This window comes from Pyrus communis, chromosome 15, assembly GCF_963583255.1.
Source record: "Pyrus communis chromosome 15, drPyrComm1.1, whole genome shotgun sequence".
Lineage (NCBI taxonomy): Eukaryota > Viridiplantae > Streptophyta > Magnoliopsida > Rosales > Rosaceae > Pyrus > Pyrus communis.
Window position 1 is genome coordinate 9,695,995 of NC_084817.1, and position 11,647 is coordinate 9,707,641.

At 35.9% G+C, this 11,647-nt stretch overlaps 1 protein-coding gene and 1 pseudogene across 1 annotated transcript; one reads left to right on the forward strand and one right to left on the reverse strand.

The window, feature by feature from the left end:
- The first annotated feature begins 3,782 nt into the window (after window positions 1–3,782).
- Window positions 3,783–10,836, forward strand: LOC137718268 (potassium channel KAT3-like; annotated as a pseudogene).
- On the reverse strand, window positions 8,633–11,434 carry LOC137718271 (uncharacterized). The gene is made up of 4 exons (XM_068457789.1): window positions 11,303–11,434; window positions 11,108–11,159; window positions 10,833–10,997; window positions 8,633–8,802 (listed from the first exon to the last, which is right to left on the reverse strand). The coding sequence occupies exons 1-3, from the start codon at window positions 11,379–11,381 to the stop codon at window positions 10,847–10,849; spliced, it is 282 nt and encodes a 93-aa protein (XP_068313890.1). The 5' UTR covers window positions 11,382–11,434; the 3' UTR covers window positions 8,633–8,802; window positions 10,833–10,846.
- Window positions 11,435–11,647: the final 213 nt, after the last annotated feature.

Here is an 11,647-nt window from a genome sequence, read left to right on the forward strand (position 1 = left end):
ATAGGGGTTACTCAAACCTTCTTTGGTATTTGTTCTTGCCTATTTACTATCGGCTCTCTCCAGGTCATGACATATCGGGTGAAGCTTAGCATTTAAGAGGTCTAATTCTCATTTACTTAGGTGACTAAATTCATCTACTCTGTTCATTTTTTTATGGCCAATTAATGTTTTTAACGGAATAATGGAGCGGGTTTGTGCTCTTCCTTCAGATGTGGTCTACCAGGTGGTTGAATTAGCACTTCAACTTCATGAGTGCTCACAGGATCAAGCCAGGAAAAATGCAGCCTTATTTTTTGCTGCTGCATTTGTTCCCGGGGCCGTTCTTGATGCTTTTGATTCTCAGGATGGCTTTCAGAAGTTACTGGGACTTTTAAATGATGCTGCATCGGTAAGGTCTAGACTAAATTCTGGGGCACTAGGACCCCCTAGTTCAGGATCACTTCGGAATGGCAGGTCACCTGCAGACGTACTTACTTCATCAGAGAAACAAAAAGCTTTCCGCACGTGTGTTGCCTTGCAGCAGTACTTCAGAGCACATCTTATTATGCTTGTGGATCCAAATAAGAACACTCGAAGTGCAGCTCAGAATCTTCCAAAGTGTAAGGTCTGCTTTGAAGCCGCTTGACATCAGTGATGAAGCTGTGGATGCAGTATTCCTGCAGCTACAGAAGGACCGAAAGCTGGGTCCTGCATTTGTGAGAAGTGAGAACTCATTGGCCTGCAGTAGATAAGATTTGGGTTTTAATGGACTTATTACTATGTTGGAGTTATGCCAGGTATAATATATTCCCCACCCTTGCAACATGAACTTCCAATATACTCTATTGCCTTTTCACTTGATTCCGTATGTGATTATACCTGATTTTTCTTTCTGCAGGCTCCACCTGTCGAGCGTAATTTACACGATTACTTCAAATGCATCGGGTGTTCTGCATATTGTTGCATTGGTCCCTAGCAGCCGCAAGATGATTCGACATTAAGCAATATTCATGTTGGTGGTAGCTGTGTGGACCTTGAGTTAAAGACCTGCTTACGAGTCATTTCTTACTTTGTTGTGTTGCTTTTCTGATATCAATGCATTTAATCTGATTTTCTATTTGTCCCAGATATATTCAACCGGCGCTTAATGTGTTTGTCAATCTGGTTAGTCCTCCACCATCTATCAGTTATAAAGCACCTTTACTTTCACAAGGTCAGCAGTATCCCCAACCCCCCTTACATACATGAATGGTAATTGCAGAGACTCAGCATCCGTTTGACTGACCCGAGTGGCCAGTGTCTCCGGCCAGTCGCTATTATTTTCTATTCTAGCTCATATTTCACCTCTTTTCAATTTTGAACTGATTTGACAATGTTTCATTTGTTCGTGTGAATTCCTTGCCAACCTCATTTGTTTACACCAAAATAAATAATTTTCATGCTATATGGTACATGAGTCGGTACTAATTTATAACTAGCTATTGGTTTAGTAACTTACAATCTTAAAAGATGTCTTAAGCTCGAATTCATCTGTTTTTTTTTTTTTTTTAAGTATTAATCTATGAACTTTGACTGTTTGCTAAGGAAAAGTGTTTATTTGAGGGTTTTGAGTAATGTCAATAGGCACTTATCTTATCAGAATAAAAATAAAAATTTCTCTAATGTTTTAGCCGACATAGACGTAGGTTAATTTTGACGAATAAGTATAAAGAAAATAAAATGTTTTGAATTCTGAAAAAACAAGAATTAAAGTTGAGAAATATTGAGTCAATTGATATGGAGATGGATAGGCAGTGAGAAATATTTGAGTATTATAATTGGGCGTGTCATATGTCGTATTTGTGGTCATCTAAAGTTGTTTAGAATTTCAAAATGTAGTTTTAATTTCTATAACAAAATTCGGACCTTTTGTTTTCTGTATGATTAATGTAATTTAATTATCGTTTAATTCCCTAAGCTTTTGAGTTGTCCAAAAAGTTGTAAATGGCTTATTTAAGTCGTTGATGTTATTATTGTAACTCATCTTTTCAATCAACAATCAAATATCCTTTGGGATTTTTATCGAACTAGTGAATTCCAGAAACTTTGGTTCTTCAAGATTTTACGCTTGTAATCTCTTTTCTTCGTGTTGCGTCAATTGGTATTAGAGGAGGGATTTGCCATGTTCTAATGATAATTGATGTAGGAAAAGCAAACCTCTCTTCAATGTTGATTGTGGGAGGAAGACTATTTGTGGCACATCAAGGATCTTCTATGGTGGTTGCGGACAATCTTTTGTTAATGCAGAATGCACTGGAGGATTTGCTTCAAGACAAACTCGTCAACTTGATGTTGGGAAGATTCATCGTTATGAGGGTAGTGAATGCATAGAAGATTTTTTTGATTGAGTTTCAGTTGTGGATCAATTCTTCAAAGAAATAATTATTTCAGAGGAGAAGATGGTCAAGATAACTGCTTTCCGTTTAAAGGGAAGTATGGCTTTTTGGTGGGACAATATGCAAAAGTCATAAATGAAAAAAAAGGAAAGAATCATATCCGATCTTAGCGTTAAATAATAGAATTATTGTAAGGTTTGAAAATTAAGAAAATGCGATTAGACATGTTGAGACGCCCGCCTAGCCACTTGCCTAACATGTCCAGACACGCCTAGGTCACGGCTCACTTAAACAGAAAATAAATAACTTTCATTATGCATTTTATTTTTTTAATAAATTCTAAGAGACATGTTACATACTTAAATGAGCACACATTATATTTTACTCCCCATGTTTTCATTATGTTCCAATACTTCATAATAAATATGTCATTTTATTTTGTAGTTTATGATGAAATTATATATATTTCAAGTATAAACAGACACTTATTTACACGAAATATAATAAATTTACTTAAATCCACCTAGTCCGCCTAGGAGGCTAGGCCCCCAGCCAGCCGTTCGACTAACCTCTAACGTCTTTTAGAACATTTTGTAAGAGGTAAGCCATTATCAAACACGAGCATGAACTAGCAAGCACATTCAAATCTCATTTATGGATCGACTACATGGTTATACCATCCAGGCTTGAAGAAGTTTTGGCTCCTCATGTTAGAGATTATATTTGCTTATCTAGCTTCGTGATTCCTAGTGCCATACAATTTTAAGATGAATTCGAGGTGGAGTCCTTTTCAAGTAGAATTATTCAAGTTCATTATCAGCGATCAACATATTGGTTTGAGGAGCCTCTTCATATTATACACGTTTTGCTTATTGAGAGTTGTAATTCTAGTTCATTATCTTAATTACTTGTGCTGATTAGAGTGTACCCGAATTAGCTAAAACACTATGCTTCTTATTCTGCACCCCAAGTTCATATCTCCTCTCCTAATTTAGATTGAATCAATTAAAATGCTGCTTAATGTGTGGTTCAATATTCTAGCGGATTGTATGTTGGATTTTCACCCATACATCACTGCCACTGGTTTGAAACTCTATGTACTTGAGACTACTTGAGAAAATACCAATTAATTAGTAGCGGACCACATACTCCATACAATGTACACTGTCCGATAAGGGAAGTTATAAAGGCGATGCTAATTAACAAAACAAGATAAAAGATGCTTAGAAAGATTTAAATTTATACTTCTTTTGGAAATATTTGGCTCTAAGCAAACGGATGTGATACAAATAATTCCCCAAATCAGGTAGAAAAAAATATTATCTTATATACTTGTGACAAAAAATTGATTAGCATAAGATTTACTCAGCCCTCACACTCGCACAAACAATTAGAACTATAATTCCTTCCAAAAAAAAAAAAAAACAATTAGAACTATAATCTACATATAACAAGAAGCAACAGCCTCCTATTGTCTCTCCCTTCTCACTTGAAAATGTCGTCGTGGTCGGCAACTGCTTCGCCGCTGCCTTTGCTGTTCCGGAGGCGTTCGGGCGGCGAGATTAGGAACTTGGCCTCTGTGTCAAGCAGCATCTTACCGGCTTTTGGAACCATTGTCGATGAAGCCCACTTGCAGCTCAAGAAATTTGTTATTGCTCCTTATGATAGGAGATATAGGTAAAACATAATGTTCTCGCTGAGATCTTTTCTCTTATCATATAGTTTGACATACGTTACATACTATCGCAGTTAACAATGAGTATAAATATCTGTTCTGATTCACAGTCTGACAACACGTTTTCGTATCCACGAAGGTGGTGGCAGGCGTTTTTGGTGGTGCTGGTGATATACTCAGCATGGGCGTCGCCATTCGAACTGGCCTTCAAAAAGGTGGCAACTGGATCACTCCTGCCCGTAGATTTGGCTGTCGATGCATTCTTCGCCGTTGATATCGTCCTAACTTTCTTCGTGGCTTACTTGGACAAGACAACCTACCTCTTAGTACTTGATCACAAGAAAATCGCTTTGAGGTAATCATTCTTATCTCTCTTCTCCCCCTGGATTTACTCCCGGCCCTTTTTAGGAGTGATTTATGGCGTCATAAATTAGATATTTTTTTGCCTTTTAGAAAAAAGATTAATTTGATACCATTTATGATTTTTTTTATTTAATAGGAAACATATTTGATTATGAAAAATTCTTGTTAGTATTGCCATATAATTTAAGATTTTTTTTAATTGATGAGATTTGAAAGAAAATTTCAAGAATCTTGCTGATACTATATTGGATGGTTTGCTAGATAGACCAACTTACTAAAATAAATTTTGGATACCAATTGGTGTCATATTTTCTTACTGAGTTATTTGTCGATTTTTCCCCGAACTTATGAGAATTGCCAATTTCTACCCAGAATTTTAGTTTTAGCCAATTTTTCTCTTAAACTTTTATAATTGGTCAATTTTCCTCTTGGCGTTATACTTACGGAAATGTTTATCCATCTTGATTTTTTTCTTCTTCTCTTCCGCTAGTTCATTCCGTACACTTTTGCTTGAATGTTATCCCTAATGTGGACAACTATATATGAATCTTCTCCACGGCCTTACTTTTTCAGCAACATGTTAGAGTTGTGATGACATTTCATTAGTCTTTCTTGTGACTTGATTCACATGACCGTCTTGATTCACCTCTTTCAATTTAAGACTCAATTTTAGATAAGAAAAATACTTACTCGTCTAAAAAAATTCATTACTAGAAACTGGCCAATTATAAATGTCCAGTGAGTAATCGACTAAAATTAAAAAAAACGGGAAAAATTATCTTAAAAACTAATGATTGTATGGAATTTATTTCCTTTCTTCGGATGGATCACACTAGCATAGTTAAATTGATTCTTATTAATTTATCTTACCTCACCACTTGAATTAATTCTTTATTTCGTATTATTGTGAATTATCTTACATACAACGAGTTTTATACGAAAAAAAAAACTCATATTGATTGCCAAAGTTAGCCACTACCAATGATAATTAAACAAAAAAAAAAAAAAGGTAAAATGTCAATTTAGTCTCTAAATTATCACCTGAGTGAAAATCAGATTTTTAAACTATTTCAAAAACATCAGTCCTTGAATTATAAAAATTTGCCAATTACATCTCTAATGTTAGATTTGAAGCTACTGTATTCAATTTTCTATCAATTTAAGTCACATTACATGCGTGTGATACACATTGGAGGGTAGATTGGTAATTTTTCATAAAGAAACAGTGTATAAAGTTAGCTTTGGAGGGTAAATTAGACATTAGATTTGCAACCTATATGAAATGTTAAGGGCTTATAGACGAGAAAATGACGGTATTACACTCTAAAGTGTGTCAAGTGACTTAAGTTAACGAAAAATTGGATAAAATAGCTTTGCATATAATAGTAGGGAAGAAATTAGCAATTTTTAATGAATTTAAGGACTTTATTTTAATGAAAAAATAATTCAATGACCTAATTTTCACTAAGATGATAATTCAGGGACTCAATCAGCGCTTCACCCTAAAAAAATAAGTTAAGAATGATGATTAATTAATCTTGATACTAATACAAATTATCTATTTCTGTTGGCAATTATAGGTATGTTACAAGAATATATTTTCCATTCGACGTAGTATCTACTCTACCATTTCATGTGATATATAGAATCCTTACTGGCAATATGCACCATCAACAAGTCTTTCGCTTCATTAATATGCTTCGCCTATGGCGTCTCAGGCGTGTTAGTGAACTCTTCAAAAGGTACTTTAGCACTTAACTACATATTAAATCCCTAATCACACATAATTAACATGTGATTAAGATCCTAGCGAACATTTTCGGTTTAATCCACATGCAGGCTAGAGAAAGACACACGCTTCAGCTACTTCTGGGTTCGATACATCAAACTAATTTGTGTGAGTATCTAGTTTCCTCCTTTGAGCTATTGTTTCACTTAACATATTCACCATGTGACTGCATAATTAGGTCGGAATTCCTATTATCATGGATCATAATTAGCAGTCTAACAACTTAATATGTTAGTTGAAGTACGCTTAACCATACGTTTTTTATTTATCAAACACATTGAGCCATCTCATTTGATTATATATTTAGAATATATGATGTCTACACATTCAAAGAAGCATGATTTTACGTAATCAACAACCTAATTCACAATCTAACAGCATAAATCGTAACAATGCACAGAGTTAGAATCAACCCCTCTTTTTCCCTTGTGGGGTTTTGGAGCACAGGTTACACTATTCGTAGTGCACTCATCAGGTTGCTTCTTCTTCTGGATGGCAACCCGTCAGAAAGAAGCAGCGGACACATGGATCGGGATCCAAATCAACGACTTCGAGACCAGAAGCATCTGGTTGTGTTACACGTATTCCATCTACTGGGCCACCGTCACTCTCACCACCGTTGGATATGGCGACATACATGCGGTCAACTTCAAAGAGAAGATTTTTACCATCTTCTATATGCTTTTCAACATTGGCTTCGTTGCTTACATAATTGGAAACATGACCAATCTCATCGTCCGTAGCGCTGTCCGAACTTTATTCATGGTACCATTTCCTCCTCTTTGCATTTTTCTCAAATAAACTAAAGAGAAATCGGCTTTCTAAGGACATTAACTGAGATGATTGTTGCATGAATGCCGATTGAATGTGTAATAATAATCAGAGTCTAATAACATAAACACGTTATCTTATAAAAAATCTTTACTTGTTATAAATAGGTAAACGTTAGAGAGATAACATTTACTAGTAACATGAGCGAAGTAGGGGTAAAATATCACATTGTAACTATAATTCAAGGGGATGACAAATAAAAGAGGAAGGAATAGATACTGTTATTGATCTTTCCTTTTTGTTTTCTGTATGTTTTGATAGCAATTGGAGTGCTCTATTTATAGAGCAACTTCATATGAACATATTCTTACATTTTGAAATTTACAGCACATCACTTTGAAAATACGATCACCTTTATTTCCAAAGTCTACATCATTTTGTGTGGGTATTGAAAAAACTATGTGGGCATTCATTAAGTTGCCAACGGTTTCAACATTGCCAATGTTTTCAACATTACTCAGTATTAATCTTGAATGCATGTAGGACCCACTTTGGAGTCCATAACCATAATAACCACCCATATGTGGATAATTGACCCAACATTTGGATAGGGGAAATAATTTATGCACATATTTTTCTCCTTCTGCACACTCATGTTTATTTTTGTTGTTTGATTATTCTTCAATATATGCAATTTAAAAGTCATAAATTAATATGGGTGTGCAGCAAGTGAGAAAAAGGGTGTGCGAAAAACATTGATAAACTAGACGCAATGTCGATTACTTATATAATAGACTAATTTGAAGTGGCTAGTTGTGTTAAATTGTTCAATGTGATTTGTAAACAGAGGAATGCAATCAATGAGATACTGAGATATGCGAGTAAGAACAGACTTCCTCAAGGGTTGAAGGAGCAAATGCTGGCTCATACGCAGCTCAAGTTCAAGACTGCAGAGTTGCAGCAAGAAGTGGTGCTTCAAGACCTTCCCAAGGCAATCAGATCCAGCATTGCCCACCATCTTTTCCAAAAAAACCATTGAGAAAACCTACCTGTTCAAAGGAGTCTCTGAACACCTTACCGTCCAATTGGTATAGCTACTCTCTTCTCTTCCTATGCAATGATCTCGTCGTTGCATCAATTCATCAAAGAACGTTGTTGTTTGCAGATTTCAGAGATGAAAGCAGAATATTTTCCACCTAAAGTTGACATCATCTTACAAAACGAAATCCCAACAGATTTCTACATTCTAGTAACTGGAGCATTGGTACTCTCTCTCTCTCTCTCTCTCTAATATGGTCATCTTGGTCATTCCTATACACGCTATAGTAGAAACATAAACTTGCATCGCATATTTGAAATGCAGGACGTGCTGAAGTACAAGAACGGCACAGAACAGGTACCCTTGAGCACTTCATTGTGAGCCTTCCATAGAGTGTTTCGGGTTCCAGAACCTCTCTTATATGGAAGATGCAATTTACTCTCTTAAGGTTCCCCAGTGATGAACGGTGAGATGTAAGTTGCATCTTCCATACAGGAGAGCATCTGCCTAGAAAGTTTTTATAGAGAGTGTACTGCGTTTGTATGTGCTAGTTTAACTCTTTAAGTTCTAAACATGAAGAAGTAATCATGAAGGGCTGGTAAACATGAAAGGCTCGAGAGTCAAGAAATTATCGTAATATAGTAAAGCATGAAATGCAAGATGACATAAGCGTGTATGGAACGAAATTCACAAAAGTATCTTAAACAGCTCCTACTGTGCATCTCTCTATACAGAAATTGATCAATCCAACCTCAAGGAAGACACCCCTAGCTTTCTCACGTTGAGTTGTGTCTTTTAAGCTTCCAACAACCTGCAGATGCAGATGAACAAAGATCATAAAACTTCAACTTTGAACCGTAGCTCAGAAAGGATATTGTACTTGTAAGAAATGGCTCATCTCAGATTTCCTCTTCAATAACCAGATACAGTCTGAAAATGAATACAAGGAATAGATATGGTAAAAGCAGAAACCATGAACTACCTATACCCCTCTCTTCCCCTAGCTTTAACAGAAAGAAAAAGTAGCATTAAGCGGGAGATCGCTAACATGTTTAACCAACTAACTGATGACCTATGAATCAAACCTCTGAATTCTGACACATAAACAAGCTATTGCATCAATGTTGACAATGAGAAGCCTTTTCTTATGTATCTTGTTCTAATTAAACTTGCTTGTATTTTAAGTTTTTGTCAAACCTAGGATCTGCAGACTTGGTAGGAGAAATTGGGATATGTTTCAACATCTCCCAACCTTTTACAGTGAGAACAAAAAAGCTTTCTCAGGTTATTCGGATCAGTCATCAATCATTCAAGCAAATGGTACAGTCACAGAATGAAGACAGCAAGATAATATTCAAAAACTTAATCGAGGTAACAAATCTATCTCATTCCCTCCACAATATTATCGTGACATGGTTTGGAAGTTTTAAGAAAAAAACTTGATGAGATTAAGTAAATTCTCAGGCACATCATTTCGCTAAAACATAGAGCTTCGCATTGTGACCTAAATATCCATTGCTCTCGTTTTGTTCTTTTAAGATATACAAATAACCCTACCATGCATAGGCAGTTGTTTATGCTGACTCTTTCCTTTTCAGCACTTGAGAGACTTGCAAACAGAGGTGCGAGAAGAACTACCGTTTCTAACAGAATTGTTGGATGACCTAAATATAGAGGTACACATCTCCATTTTTGACAGAATACTTTGACCGTAAATCTGAGTCTACTTATATGGCTTTTCCTTAGATTGTATTGTTTGTCAGAGAAAAACATCGTGAGCTCACACCAATGTAAAAGACTAAGAACTCGGAATTCTTCCAGACATTTTACTTAGATTAACTTCAACTGCATTGAAGGAAACCCAACACTGAGTAGTTTCGGTTCATGCTAATGATGATGATTTTATTTGCAGCATATACAACCAAACGAACCAGTGAATTACCAAGGAGAAGCTAACACGGAAGGTAAACTCATCCCTTAGTCAAATCGAAAATGCGAAACACAAATTTTCTTTTGAAGAGGATGAACATGTGGACACAGCATTACAATACTATGCATGAAATTTTTCAGGATATTTGTCATCTTAGTTTAAGATTTTGTTATCATTTTACAGAAACAAGCGAAACTTCCACTCTGGGGCCAATTCCTATGAGAGTCATAATTCACGGACATCATCCAGATGAAGGTTACACGAATGGAAAACTCATTCATTTGCCCGAGTCAGTGGAAGACCTTCTGAAATTAGCAGGTACTACCATATTTGAGACACATACCTCCACAAAAATTTGTTCAAGGACTAAGCTAAACAATTCCAAAAACTATAAAATGGCCGGAGAAGATTAGTGGCTAATACAAATGGCCGGAGAAGATTAGTGGCTAATACAAATGGCCGGAGATGATTAGTGGCTAATACAAATGGTGAGAATAAAATCCGCCACAGAAGGCCGGAGAGTTCATGATTCAACCTATGGCCAAACAAACTAGAATATCACAATCTTCTCAGTAACTAACATTTACCAATCACTTTCATACCAAACAAAACACTAATTTTCGACCTTGCTCACACTTTCGTCACAAGTTGATAACATATTCGAACTTACTAACTATTTTACTGCGAAAATGCAGAGAAAAAGTTGGGAAAAAGAGGGAGCACGGTTGTGATGGCGGACGGCTCACAGGTCGAAGAGCTAAACGCATTAAGAGACAACGACCGCTTGTTTATCTTTTGAACACAAACACTCTATGTATGAACGAATGAAGACTAATCAATCAGTTTCGGCCATCTTGTAAACGAAATTTTATAATGTAATTCATGGAAAATATGAAGATTCAAGAACTTACAGCACCTGTGCATTCTATGGACGGTTGTTGAGCATCTCCAAAACGGCATAAGCGGCCTTCTCGACTTGCTCTCTGGCTTCCTCTAAGCCTTTCTTCTTCTCCAGAGCAGATTCCTTGCACTTCTCGATCTCCTCCGAAATCCCGGCAGAGTTCTCATCAATTTCGCTATAAAAAAAAATAATAATTAAATCGTCCTTCAAAACTTCGGAAGATTCAAATCGATCAAACAGTTCGTTGAAATTGAAATCAATTGAAAAGAATAATTGAAAACTGACCTCATCATCTTAAACATGTTCTCCATCGCACCCTGGACTTGCTGTGAAATCACTGCGCCATTTTATCCAAAATTTAATTTAAATTTAAACAGTTTTTTTCTTGGCGCTCAAAACTCAAATTAGAAGGGAAGAAATCGTAGAACGGAATCGCAAATGACAGTGAAATTGAATTGCGCGAGAGAGAAGTGAAATGACCGTAGACGATGGATGACATCGGAGACTCGGACTCCGATTGGAGTTGGAGCTGAAGGTCCGACTGAGATGGTGAAGCCATTGGAGTGTCGATCTCTGTGTGTATGTAAAGTTTGAGCTTTTGGCAAAAGCAGCAGCTGAAATGGATTTGGATTTTAGATTCTGGAATGCGCTAATTGCCAATTTATAGAGTACTTCAAAAAAAAAAAAAAAAAAAAAAAAAGGAGGGAAACTTAATAAAATGTTAAATTTGAGTTTATTTAATGAAATTGTTATTAGCATTCCAAAAATCTTATCTGTCATTCCAAACTTTCTATAATTAAAAAAAAATACACTTATGAGGAGTGT

What these genes read in the sequence shown, in the direction of transcription:
- LOC137718271 (XM_068457789.1), bottom strand. Translation starts at nt 11,381, where the DNA reads ATGGCTTCACCATCTCAGTCGGACCTTCAGCTCCAACTCCAATCGGAG. An exon ending in GATGTCATCCATCGTCTACG is followed by an intron (nt 11,160 to 11,302) that starts GTCATTTCACTT and finishes AAAATGGCGCAG; the next exon opens with TGATTTCACAGCAAGTCCAG. An exon ending in AACATGTTTAAGATGATGAG is followed by an intron (nt 10,998 to 11,107) that starts GTCAGTTTTCAA and finishes TTTTTTTTATAG; the next exon opens with CGAAATTGATGAGAACTCTG.